Below are 14,523 nucleotides of genomic sequence, written 5' to 3' on the forward strand. Positions count from 1 at the left end.
CTGCACATAAATGTTCTTCCTTACGCAGATCAAAAGCAATTTTTCAACATGCTGTAACGTCTCTGATCTTTGTTTGATAATCAGTTTCATCCCCGTCTCTCAACAGAACTTGATTTAACCTGCTTTGTGTTCCAGAGTTTCAGACACCAGCGTAATTGGCATATGTTATGCAATAACTAAGTACCGGATACGCATATTAACTTCATACTTTTTAACAACCTCTTTTTTTCACCTCCATAGTGATTATAACAATTTTCTTCGTTGGTTGACTCTTTTCATTAGCATGCCCAAAACTCACTGTTAATAAATTTGCAAAACATTAGCATGAAAAAACGCAAAATCACTTGAAAATTCAGAGTTATAGCGCAGATTATTTATTGAACGATAGCAATAGGCGTAGTGACGATCATAGGCAGTCATAGCTTTGGCTCGAAAAAGATAAAAAAGTTTAAAGCACGCACTCGTGACTCATCGAACTCGAGTCGTATTCCAAATATCGTATACTAAATACGATATTTGGAATACGAACACGATATTTTCGCCCCCGAACACGATGTATACCAAACTGGACGTATTTAAAAAGCGAACGTATTCCGAGGCACTGCTATATCTAGAATGTTTTATCGTTACGAGTTAAGAAGAAGCTTCCATGACTATGCGGAATAAATATGATTGAATTTTGTGTTAAACATGAGAAGAATGGTAACAATACTCTTGAAATAATGCAGTATTCATTTGTTGATGAAATACACTCGTGTGCAAAATAAAGAAAACTGCATATTATGTTTATTTTTTATGAAACGTGTTCAACCAAAGGTACTAATATGCCGGCGAAGAATTCTGCAAATATTAAGAGACGAATTCAAGCGTATACGTGATTGTCTGTGGAGCAGCGATTGTGGAGAGGATGTAAGTGCACGAAGGGACTTCGGCGATTTGTGTGCTCGTACTCCTTCACGACATTCTCCATCTTTCTTACAAGAGTTGGGTACATTTTATAAGGTATCAGGTAATATGAGTAGCCAGCCAGTATGGATGATGGATTAAGGTGGAGAACTGCCGGTAGGTTACAGGCAGGCTAATCATAAGCGCAAGTCACTACAGAGTTCAATGCCTAGTTTTTGGAAACAGTTTCATGACATTGGATCGATATCGAGAGACCTGCACAAGATCGACAAAGATCCGCAACAACGAATGAAGACCGTTATTTTTCACTTTCAGCGCGGTGACACAGAGTTGATACAGCGCAGCGTCAGAGTTCTCACGTAAGCTGTATGCTGCCACTGGAAGATCAGTTTGCCGGAAGGCTTCATAATTGTTATGCCAGAAGAACCGCTGTTTGCGTCCCGCAGACAACATGTGCCTTGAACCAGACTTCAGTGGAGCACCGTGCTCTTTACACATGAATTTAGACATGCGTAGTAGTTTAAAATAAGAGGCATTGTTCACCAAGACTGAAAAAAACGTATCATCCATTGCATGTGGTTTTCTGATTCATCCACATGAGTATCTGCACGTTGAATACAGTCTGTCATGAAGAAAAATGTAAGTACAAAGAAAGGTTTTTAGTGATATTGTAAGCAGCAGTGACGCTCCTTGGATATGAAGTACCTTTGTGCGAAGCTCTTCTTTAGTGCTGCCTGTTCCCCCTCCATTAAATTAGGAATTACAAATCAATAATCGGAACTTTAAAAAATTAATTATTAAAGAAAACGCAGTACTCAATTTTGGATTTCAGTATAAAATGTATCATATATTACATATTTATCCTCCTAGTTTTAGCCGCTACAAAATTCTTAATTAAATCGTTTTTAAATAAACTATCCATATTATCATTTTTCGTTTATATCATTTATAAATCGGATGTATGTTGTCTGAATATGCTAAATAATTAATATGAATATGCTAATAAACCTGAATATGCTAAATAATTTTCTGTTAACTTCATTCTCACGAAACGTTTTCAGCAGAAGATGGAGATACGGATTACGCTTAAGAAGGTTACAGAAGGATAGAGAAAGATACTAGATGGATACGGAAGATTCAGATACAGGTTACGTATCAGTTTTCTAAAATTTTGGTACATAGTTTAGTTCTAAAAGTTGTCACATCGACATTATTTCGATTATCAGAGATTTTATTGTTAACGAATTCATGTACATATCTTCATAGTGTTAAAATAAATTTCCATCGCTTTTTACTTTTACTGTTTTTATATTGTAAATCATTTCTGAGTTGTTTTATCTGAAGAAACTGGTTTTTAAAACTTTTTTCAGGCATCATTTATAAACTTATCTGTTACTTCACAGCCAAACATTTTTAACTCTCTACCAAATTTCTGGAAAAACAGACACCGAGATCGTTTCCCAAAATGTTTCTAGAAATAGCTTTCAAACTTTTAAATAGTTTTAAGTTATAACAAATTCTTTGCAACGAGATCGACATATTCTATAATTATTTCAAAATTGAACCTTGGATTCTGCATCCTTTTAACAGCATTTAGAACATCTGAATGTTGTTTGTCGAATATTAGTGTCGAAAGAACATTTTTTTTAAAGTAAAGAGACTGTACAGAGTGTCGTTCCTTCTTACATATTTATTTCAAATGCTGCTTTCGGCATTCAGAAAATTATGTAAGTTTCGCTCAAAAAATCAAAATAAATGTACCTCGCTCCATGCACTGATGTTCCATTCTGGACATTTCTCTAAGTTACACGACGAAACATCTTGAGGTTTCCTGGCAGGGTCGCAAATTGTGCTCAGTTGTCCCTCATCATCATAACAAGCTACCTGCCTACGTCGAATGCCTCCACCACAAGATTTAGAACACTGAAAATAACAATTAATTATTCGCATTAGAAATTTTTGCAGGAAATTAATATAAATTGAAAAAAACTCTTTAATATAGACACCACATGACTTCCTTGTACGGCCTATTACATTACACAGATTTTTTTTTTGTTGTTTTGCCTACACTTCATATAAACGTATTTCCTCGAATCTCATTACAGATATATTTCTCATTCAATCAATTTAGTTCGCGGCAAGGAATAAAATCCCATAATATTCTCAGTGACAATTGTAAAATATAGAAAAACCTAAAACACCAATTACAGATAAAAACAGCTAGATAAAAGCAGTTAAAAGTTTTTGCAATTAAAATTTAGAGTTTCTACGCAAAAACAAGCAATTCGATCAACGTGCAGAAAGATAAATTTCCCAGTGCACAACAATTAATTCTTGGTTAAGTGGTACCAAGTGGTACCAAGAATTAATTCAGTTAATTCTTGGTACCACTGGGCAAAAAGACACTGAAATTCATTCACTAACTGACTTAATTCCCTATATAATATATAAACAATTCAAATATAAACAAATACCCGCTACTTCAGGCCTAGGGCAATTTACGCTTTTAAATTTTGAAAATTCTATAACTATTGTACGCAAATTAACTAGTCATAAAAGTCTTAACCGAAACACAAGAACAACATAATTCAATAACTTTTAAAGCAAAAATACACAATTTACCAATATATAAGAATAAAAAACAGAACTCAAACAGACGGGTAAGACGGCGGATATATATTGCTGCGTTTTTTCTTCTTCTTGACGTTCGTAAGTACGGGTTCGTGCGGATTTGGAGTGAATAATGACAACACTACTTTATGGAATATCGAAACACACTTTATTGGCCGGTAATTATCAGGACAGCTCCAAAGTCACGTTTTACAGTCACTACTATACACTCGCTGCAACAATCAGCAACACAGCCTTCACACTGTCAGGCAATAACGGTGGAGACAGCTTCATTGCAAAGTACCAGAGTACAGCTCCCGACTCTGCTCGGTCGTTCTCGGAACTCCAGGTACTCTAGAGACTTTCCACGCTACAACTCGCGATGCACTCGACGTCACACAGAGCACAGATCCCGACTCTTGGTTCAGTCGTTCCCGGAGCTCAACACACTCTCTCGACGATGCACTAACCGCGATACACTAAGATGCACTCGACGACCCACTCGGCACTCGCTGCCGGGCTGTCAACTCGATCGACTCCGCACGGACTGACTCGCTAGACGAGACACCAACTCAGTGACTGACTATCAGCTCGCTAGCCGAGTTACACAAACACTGACTGCGGACCACCAGATTTATATAGCTTTCGGCTTGTGTTCGAGAACATTCTGGTCTAAACCGGTAAGAATTCGTTCCAGAAGGTTCTCCATCCGTCCATGGCATATCGCCAATTTTGTCTCCAAATGGACGATTTCTCGACAAATGTGGCAACCCTGCCTTCCCTTGCCATTTTTTGGCAACCCTAAACCTGCTTTGCAGGGAAGCTATCTTACCGCGCCTGGACATTTCGTAACAATATATATATATATACGCTTGATGTGGCCGATTGTAACAAAAAGGGGGAATCACAACTAAATGCTGTAACAGTCTCATACACAAAATTTCAATGTTCTACGGCTAATCGTTTTTGAGTTTTGCGAGGTACACACATACGTAGGTACAGACGTCATGAAAAAAAATCCATTCTGAATCCATTTTACAATCCGTTTTGGAAAAAAGAGTCCTTTATTCTGTCCGTAAGTTCAGAGTCATGCATACAAATCGTTCAAATAGATTCGAGGGCGATCAAAAGGGATATCTTCGCTGAAATATGATAACCGAACCTTTTTTGCGATAACACTTCTTTTACTTCGTACAAGGACGCAAAAAATAAATTCAGTTATTTTGGCTTTATTTTTAACTAAATGCACGAACGCAAACATTTGACACATTATTAATTAACTTATCATGCTACACATTTATATTCTGACACTAAATCTCACTTTAAAAGTAAACAAATAAAAGCACTCAATTCTATTCAAAAACAACATTTTTACAAATGAATCAACCTTTCTCTCACAGTTGTTGTAACGTTTTTCAATATTACCATCCATTTTTCCATATAGTATTAGAACTCGATAATCATTGATTTAATTTCTTCTGATTTGAAAGATCAACAGCATTATGTACATTTTACACAGGAGATATAATAAATCTTAAAATATCTGTCGCAATAAAATCCTCAGGTATATATTGGAACTTTCAACGGAAGGCTCCAAAATGCCAAACATCTGCATAATACACTAAAGTTTGTGAAAACTGCAGCACCATGAAGGAATGATGCAAATTGAACCGAACTTACAGGAAATGTAAAATGAGGTAAGATATGAACATTATTAGCATCACAAAACGATTGTGCATTCGTGCAATGAGAACCGGCCGCTTGTTCTATGTATATAAAGGACTGTTAAGTTGCGTTGAAACCTGTTTACCGTTCTCTTCCTGCGGTAAACGTTTAATTAGTGGTCAGTACGCTTCGTCATCTGCGGAGGGTGCCATACTAATAACTAGCGGAGTTCGAACGAGCCCACATCGTCGGTATGCTCTCTAGGGTGGACTTTCGTATCGAGCAATTGCAGCCCGCACGCAGCGTAACGCCACAACAGCGATGCGTGTTTGGAAGAAATGGACAGAGGAGAAACAAACAAGACAAAATCCTGGCAGTGGGGTACGCAATAGCACAGGACAAGAGAAACCTCATTCGCATGGCTGTGACGGATCGTACAGCGTCCTCTCATGTGTTAGCGCAACATTGGAGCACGGCTACAGGTGTTTTGTTGTTTAGCTCCACGGTCCGTCGCCGTCTGCTGCAACATGATCTGCGTGCAAGGGTTCCTCTGTCGCTGAATTCCAGACGCCTCCGACTTCAACACGCACGACAATACAATGCGTGGAGTGCCCTGTGACAACAAGTTGTTTTCTTTGATGAATCTAGTTACAATATGGAGTACAATGATGGAAGAATACGCGTCAGACGATACAGAGAAAGACATCTGCTCCCACAGTTTGTTATCCAGCGTCAGACCGCACAAATGCCTGGTATCATGGTGTGGGAGCTATTGGGTATACTCGTCGATCCCATCTAGGGCAGATTGCGAGCAACTTCAACAGTGATCGCTACATAAGAGAAGTTGTGGGGCCAGTGGTCCTCCCCATTCTTCGACACATTCTGGTCGCTGTATTTCAACAGGATAATGCTTGTGCACATGTTTCTCGGACTGCACAAGCCTTCTTTAGGGCACCACAGTTTTCGCTTTTTCCATTGCCTGCTTATTCCTAGGATATGTCACCCACTGAGCATGTCTGGAATTTCATTGGTCGTCGACTCGCTCGTACAGCTGGTGGGGTCACACTAAAACTGAACTTTGGCGTCATATGGAATATATGGAATGCTCTCATCGCTCAGTGTGACTCTCACACAAAGTACAGGCTCTCATCGCTCAGTGTGACTCTCACACAAAGTACTGATTTCCAAACTTCTTTTTTTAATATGTGGAATAAATTTCATTCATTTCCGACAATTCCTTCATGGTGTTGCATTTTTATACACTAATGTTGCAACATTAGTGTATGTATTTTACATATCCATTAAACGTTTTCTCACAAAAATATTCACCTTTTTTAATATGCCTTGAACTTTCAATAAAAATAATAGTATATATTTTGTGGAGCTCTATATTTTCGGACAAAGAAAACACACAATGTGGTATCAAAATGTTTCGAGACTAACTCTGTTTACCCGACCTACACCTAAGTTTCGACACCGACAATCATCCTCGACATGAAGGGAGGGTCATTCAAGGCACGCTGACGGAGTTCTTTAAAGACTTCGAAAGCGGTGTTCTTTATGCTCCTCGTTCAGCAGCCTGGGAACGAGCTTAGCAGCAATACGGAGCGTGTAATCACACGTAAAGATTGTCTGCACTGTTCCGTATGACCCACTGATAATGGCAGCAATGTTGCAGATTTTTCTCCAACGATCCTCATGCACACGTTGCGGATTTGCAGAATTTTACGCAGAAATTCAAGTTCGCTTTTCGTTCTAACTTGTTGTCCATGATGAAATCACAGACCTAGTAATAGCCTAGTAGTGGTCAGAATAGCAGCAGCTGCGCAGTTCCCGATGTGTACAGGTCGATGTCTTTTGGCACACCAACTTATGAAGACGGGTGCTCTCTGTGCCTGCGTTTGTAGCCTCGCGCTGGTATTTGTTGGTGTGTTACGGAACTAGTCTCGAAACATTTTGATACCATCCCATATAATCTTATTTCACTCGCACCAAGTGTTTTGCACATGGTACTCATATTTTGTTTCCTTTTTTTAACTTTATAAGATCTCTTCTGATGTTATCTTCTAATGCAATACACTGCTTCTTTTAAATATTACATTGATATATTATAACAAAACAACAATGCAGTACCCTAATAAATAAAGTTTGGGAAAGGAGTAAAATTATTAAGCTACGTAGTGTCCGCTTTCAGTATTAATCATCAGCAAATCATTATAATTTACGTTCGATATTTTATTTTCAATGATCATTATAATTTATTTCCGATGTAGCAATAATCGAAAAAGTAAGCAAAGGTAAAGATTATTGAGGAATTAAAATATTTACCTTGCCCCACAAACCAGTTCTCCAATAAAAAGCTGAATCAACGCTGTTATAAATATCCGGTTGCATGGGTAACTGAATTTCACAATCAACGACTTTGCATATCCTTGTCATTTTTGGTCGAGAATTCAAATCACATAATTCCTCAGCACTTTTCCGTCCGTCTGATGAAAGGCATTCAACGAGTCTACTTTGAATTCCATGACCACAAGTAGCAGAACACTGAAACAAAAAATGAAATGCCAGACCATTTACAAGATATTAGATTAAAACATCTCATAAAACAGCAGTTAACAGAAGAACAACTAAATAGTTTCCTTAATATAATCATAATCATGCATTTAAGAATTATTTTTATGCGCGCCTGCAAATTAAAGGAGCTCCATACGTACATATGTGGGATAATTTAGATCTGATGGATTGTTGCAAATGAATTGATCGAACTTAATAGCTCCAAGACAACATGCATTAAGAAAAGAGCAATTTCTAAGATTAATTAAAATACCGATATCGCTATCAACACGTTTAGGCTTTATGGTAACCATATAAAGGTAATTTTATATTAATTTTTAAAACCTCTATTATATCTGAAAACTTCGATCACTAGGTAAAAAGCTAAACAATTCCTGAATGTTCTATCCGACAAAATGTGTCCAGTTGCTGAAACAAAGCTAACTTGATGATGATACATTTAGAATAACGGAAGTGGAACATACATATATATGGAAGAGAAGCTAGTGAGCTTAGTTCTTCCTTTTAACACAGCAAAGCATACAAGGACTATTTTCATCAGGACAGAGATGTCTTCTTAGATGGCTTGCTTTTAGGTTAGGAAACGTTGCTTGCATTTACTATACATCACAGTAGAAACCAAGAAAACACCCATACAGCCAATCTTTTCGCCGAAGTTTAAATCTGAGTACAATTATCAGTGGTGAGCGGTTTTTAACTACTAGGCCATTGACAGGTTACTAGGCCACTGACATTTTAAATCATTTACATTTAAAATTAAATTACTAACAATTCCTCATGATTTGTCAACATAACCATTCCTAACGATTCTCCTAACGATTCCTCAACATATTCTTCATGATTTGCTGTGAGACATGTGGTTAAATATTATTATGAAGCAACAGGAGATCATGTCTTATGGAGCGAAACGGTTTATTTTATGTGACGTTTATCATATATTAACTACAAAATTAACATAATTGTCCAACAGTTATGAATTTGTGCCGACCTAGCGACAAGCGCGTTAAGATTACCAAGTTTAATACTTTTACCATTAGCTTATCTTTTTTTTTTAATGTCATTGAACTTTTTCCTGCTATGAGTTTACTTTTTTTGTTTTGTTGCAAAAATACTACAGTATGAATCCATTGTTGCAGTTATTATTAATATTTCATCCGTTTCTAAACCGCTGATATCAGGTGACAAGGCAGACCTATGGCCACCGGCGCCTTGGGAAGATTTTCGAATTTTCGACAGCTCCATCCGTTCCTGTTTACAATGTACGTGACAAACGAAATTCGCATATTCTACACATTTCAAAAGATATTGAATGGAATCAAGCTTCAGCACTCTTCTGTCATTCCTAGAATTTCGAAACTATCTTTGCGATGCTCGTTATCAATCAAGATTGAAATTCTTAAACATTATTAACAATTGCTTTGTTGAAATAGTTTATATTGAAACATACTAAACAGCTAATCTATGCCACCATGAAGCTGACCTCTCTAAAGAAATAAGGTGGAACTAACTGTAAGATACAGTTCTAGTAAAACAACAAAAACGAATAATTTTATCAATGTTTTCTTATATAACTACAGAAAAATAAATGCCAGATAGTACTGCACATCGTAATTTGATTATGAAATGTTCCACACTTAAGGAAAATCAAAAGGAGGACCTTTTGGGCAAAATATCTATACAGTAATTCAGTTAATAAATCTACCAACATACAGTTACTTTTGAATTGGGGGAGGGGGGTACAACTGCCAGGTATATTTTTCTGTTATTGCATTTTATATAAGTAAGTGATTTGTATGTAGGTACTAAAGTTAGCTGGTTGATTAAGGCAAAGCATACAAGGTGTATCTTCTTCGAGTACGTAAGACATAGTGAGATAGCATTTACTTCACTCCATTTGGCAACATTCCAATGACCGCAGGCTGGCAGCTGGCACGTCCTCACATGAGCTGGCCGACGATGACGGTTGCATCTTTTGTCTGGTAGCATATGGTCATTCACGGAATTCTGGCAGAAAACCTGGCGGTACATGTTGCCTTGACCGCAACTCACTGAGCACTAAATATATAAAGATACATATATACATATATAAACACGATTAATAAGAGGTCATACCAGAAAATACAGAAAAATAAAAAAAATGCAAAATGATTAATACCAAAATATTCATTTATAGAAACTATAAAATTAAGCTCCTGATATAAAAATTAAAATTTTAAATGGCTAAAAGTAGCATTCATAAATCAAAATGTCAAAAACTTTGGAAAGCCATAAAAATATTTAAAAACAATTCTCTCATTAGTTTTCTTTTACTAATTAGTAATTTATTTTTAACCCTACACTGATACGAAATAAACGGATAAAAGGTAAGATATACTTTTAAAATAGAGTCGTTAATGCGTGAGATATTTCTACTATTATGCCTAATTATTTTTACTAGAATTCAGTGAAATTTTTAAGTTGCTTGGTAATCTAATTAACTAAACCGAATTAACTGCTTGGTTATTCAATTACTTTAGTCAACAAATACATAAACAACTATCCCTTTTTTTAAAACACCATAGAATGAAAAAAATATATAAATCAAGGGAAGAAATGTTCAAAACACATTCCAAATAATTAATTACGCTTCTTTGATAGGTAGCAATTAAAATAATATTACTCTGTCGTCAAGGGGGAATGCACCCTATAAGCATATTAGCCTGCTAAGAAAAATTTACCTACCGATGACCAGTTGCTAGTTTTCCATGTTGGTAATCCTGAATGAACAGTAGTCAAGAAATCGTCATGAGGTGTCGGTAGCAAAGGAGGAACTGAATTCGGATATTCTTTAGAATAGGGGTCTGTCTTGATCCCACACCTTGCTAATTCACAATGAGTACTATGGTTAGGTTCTGGAATGAAACTGCATTCTTCAGGAGATACTTCCCGGCCATTTCGAGTGCAATGAACGTTTCGCTTAGTCGTTCCAACTCCACAAGTTACAGAACACTAAAAATTACGAGAGAAATGGTACACTTAAAACATGACTCTTAGGTGCAAAAACAACAAACTAATTTTTTTTAAATATAATTCACGTTTTAAATAAATTAACCAGATAATGCACAGAAAAGATTTACATACCGGCTGCCATTCACCAGTTTTCCATTCGAGGCATGGTGGCAAGTTACAAGGCTCTGTAACAGACGCTATTAGGGATTCATTACAAAGAGATCTGGATACGACTTTACCCATATGCTGACAAACAAACAGTCTTTGATGTTCGCCATATCCACATGTTGCTGAACACTAAAGAAAGTCACCAATATTAAAAAAATTATTATTAAAAAATCTCTATTTCTGTGTAGTTTACAACAAACGGGTACTTTTAATTCTCTTCCGACATGAATCCAATTATTTGTTGAAAACTTATTCTGGAATAACCACTGGAAATACATTCAATACCCTTGCTTCTATAAATCTCTTTCTAAATCTGGCTTAAGCATATTTCTGCTGTGATAAATGTACTTATATGATACCAAATTAATTATTGATCAGATGGCTTGGAGAGAAATTGCTATTATTTTACTAATATATTAATTTATTTCAAATTATTATCGTTAATTGAATTGCTAGTAAATATTCAGTCTTTCAAATGAAAATGTGCACTCTTTCTCTTTTTTTTTTGCACATTTTTTGGAAAAAAAGCCCCTCACACTTCGTATTTATTTAAAATACCTCTATGTAAATGAGTTTTTAAATATGATACAATAGTATATTCTGAAGACTGCAGTAACCGAAAGACTAATTATCTTCAGCATGCCATAATTATCTCAGAATGCCCCGAATCATCTCAAAATTAGGTACCTACGTTCAAAATATGCAAGAATATTCGTTTTATCTTAAGATATTCCGCAAATTGTTTGGGACTTCCCGGAACATACCATAGAAACAAGTGCATTTGGTAAATTGAAGTGATTTAATTAGTGTTGGCGCTGATATTGGAACAGCTAAAAATTGTTTCATAAAATCATATGAATAAGTTTAAAAGTTTTGGTTTCAAATGCTTACTTCACTCCATTTATCTTCTTTCCAATGGGGACATTCATCAGTTGAGCATACTTCTTCGGTGACTTTGTTACTGTCATCACATGCTGATTCGGGTAGTACAACAGTTTCATCTCCAAAGCAGAGAGCCTTTCGGTGCCGAATTCCTCCACCACAGCTCACGGAACACTATGAAACACGAAAAGTAATTTTTACGACTTTAAAAAGGATTTTAAAGTGATTTTTAACAATACAAACCTCTCTAAATTAACTGTTTTTTCTCCTCAACTATCTTCGAATTAAGAAGCAAATTTATTCAAACTTATGAAAATTTCATAAGTTCCGAAACCCAGAAGCATGAATAACAAATGTGTTTTTCACAGATGGTCCGGCAGAAACAAATACTTGAGATTAGAAACTCAGAATACGCACGCATAATAGAGAAGTAGTGCACTTTAAAAATGTTAATATTCCTAATAAATATAAATTAGATATTTTAGCAGTACAGGAAATGAGACAGTTGGAACAAGACATGACGGAAAAGAAGAGGTATAAAATCTAATTCAGTTGCTTTGATGAACTGATTTTCACTGCATGATACATTCTAAAATATGGCTACAAAGATTATTTTGTTCAATTATTCCTCCCGACAAGAAGTTGATGAAAACAATCTTCATTCTTTCAACATTTAGTTTTTTATCCTTAAAAATTTCTTTAAAACCTTTAATAGTTAAAATATTTTTATTGTTCTGTTGTATTACCTAATTTTAAGGAATTATCATAGCTTTTTGTGTAATGTATTTTATATTTGTATTAATTTTTTTTAATTTACTACCTAATTTCCTTTATTTTTATTAATATCGTACTGATTTTCATTATCGTAAAAATTGTAATTCTATTTTCTAGCTAATTTAATTTAACAGGTTTAATTATTAATATGTGCCAAAGTTTTTAATTTGCCATATGACGCCTATGTATTAGATTTAAAGTGCTTCGGTGTAACCAGTTCAACTTACATCTATGCGTGATTTCTACCGGATGCTAATAAATACCAGATGCTAATAAATACGTGAACGGAACGAAATGTCAACGTTCATGCAAACAAGAAGACAATAAATTAAATTAGCTTTTAATAAATCTTTGCTTGAGGTCTAAACTTCAAACAACAATTACAAGCTAACAGTCTGCTTGACTGGTTATTGAATGCAGGATCAAATTTAAATCTCGAGGAATTCACAATTCAGTTTAATCTAGCAGGAGCCAAAAAACATTCGAACTTTCAATTACAGCTTACCATATGGACAATCATTTCGCTATACTCTTCTAGTAAGGCCAGGATTACCATCAGACAGTCGCCAATATCTAATTCACTCCACCCGCGGCTCCATGTTTATCATTCGCTTAGACAATCAGGTGTTTCTACGATTTCGATTCAATTCTCTTTATACACCTACGCTTACCGTATAAAAATCTACGCAATCTTTTGGGAAGAACAAGCTGCGACTGAAGTAAGAAAGAACAGTAAAGATGAAAATTAAAAATAACGTGTTAGTTAAGTAAACTAAATTGTCACAGACTTTCCGCTTTTACCAATGACCTTTATTTGAATGTGGCAGATGTATCTTATGCTGTTAATTATTTTCTCGTGTTTTCTGTTTATTCATTTCAATTAATTAATTAAATTTAGGTCCTCCTGCTAGTTTTTTATCTAACTTGTTTTAAAGTGTTTAAATTTATGACTTTGAATTTTGGCTGTGTACCCATTTTCTAACATTTTACTTTTATTTTAATTATAATAACTTACCATTTACTTTAGATTTTTATCTCTAGTTTGATTTAATTATTTTATCATCTTTTTAAGCATTGCTTATTTATTTATTTATTTATCTATTATCATTTTTATAAGCACTTAACCATGCCAATTTTTGAACAGCCATTCTTAGCTTAGCAGCCATATTAAAAACTTTCCATGTAAAAATGCGTTTACAGCATTGTTTTTCCAGTACTGTATTGATGATAAAATCAGAAGACCTGAAAGCGTTCAGAAAAATAATTTGTTAAGCAAAAGGCTTTGGGACAGAGTTCATCCCCCTATTAAAATAGTACTTGTCTTCAATGAAATGAACAAAGGTAAAATTACCTGCGACCATTCACCATATTTCCAGCCTTTTGTGATGCATGGGCCCATGCATTCTTCTGAATTAGATACTATCGGCTCCATATGAGCGCAAAAATGGTCAGGGATTGTGTGCGTCTCACCTGAATTCATCTGCTGAATGCATGTGACATCGTGTATAAGAAATCCTCTGCCGCACTCAGAAGAACATTGAATGTTACTTTGGTTCACATGCCACCTGAAAAGCAAAGCAGTATCAACAGCTCCTCTTTCTTTGCATAAAAAGACTAAAATATCTTCTAAAATGCTACATAATAAATAACGCTACAACGCTTTCCTCTTTTATATACAGAAAATTTCAAAGCATTGTTTATTAAAGTTTATGACGATGTTAAAGAAAAATACAACATTTATATTTTGAAAAGAAGTGTAAGAAGAATACACTTTTCAAACCAATTCTATTTGTTAACATCAATTACACCGTAACAAGAGAATATACATTAAGCGCACCTCTATCTAACTAGGTTTTCCTGAAAACTTATAATATCTCGTATTCTTTGGGAACATAAAATCTATGAAACGCCTTAAGATTTATACATGAATTATCACTAGTACCGCAGCGACAG

General features: G+C 35.3%; 2 protein-coding genes across 3 annotated transcripts in view; one reads left to right on the plus strand and one right to left on the minus strand.

The window, feature by feature from the left end:
* The window catches only part of LOC118185901 (caveolin-1-like), an 87,218-nt gene extending 85,033 nt beyond the window's left edge, over positions 1-2,185 (plus strand). Inside the window, exon 5 of the mRNA XM_035355848.2 lies at positions 1,971-2,185. The gene's annotated coding sequence lies outside the window, so the exon portion shown is untranslated. The remainder of the gene's footprint in view (positions 1-1,970) is intronic.
* LOC118185900 (A disintegrin and metalloproteinase with thrombospondin motifs 9-like) overlaps positions 1-14,523 on the minus strand; it is a 524,770-nt gene that overhangs the window by 52,468 nt on the left and 457,779 nt on the right. For both annotated transcript variants that reach the window (XM_085807795.1, XM_035355846.2), the window contains 7 exons: positions 13,922-14,135; positions 11,806-11,970; positions 10,879-11,043; positions 10,480-10,746; positions 9,643-9,813; positions 7,510-7,728; positions 2,668-2,829 (listed from right to left, as the gene is read on the minus strand). In XM_085807795.1, coding sequence (XP_085663921.1) covers positions 2,668-2,829; positions 7,510-7,728; positions 9,643-9,813; positions 10,480-10,746; positions 10,879-11,043; positions 11,806-11,970; positions 13,922-14,135 — 1,363 coding nt within the window. The remainder of the gene's footprint in view (positions 1-2,667; positions 2,830-7,509; positions 7,729-9,642; positions 9,814-10,479; positions 10,747-10,878; positions 11,044-11,805; positions 11,971-13,921; positions 14,136-14,523) is intronic.

The sequence above is a fragment of the Stegodyphus dumicola genome, chromosome X1, assembly GCF_044657685.1.
Source record: "Stegodyphus dumicola isolate Sdum_Otavi_A_Nest chromosome X1, ASM4465768v1".
NCBI lineage: Eukaryota > Metazoa > Arthropoda > Arachnida > Araneae > Eresidae > Stegodyphus > Stegodyphus dumicola.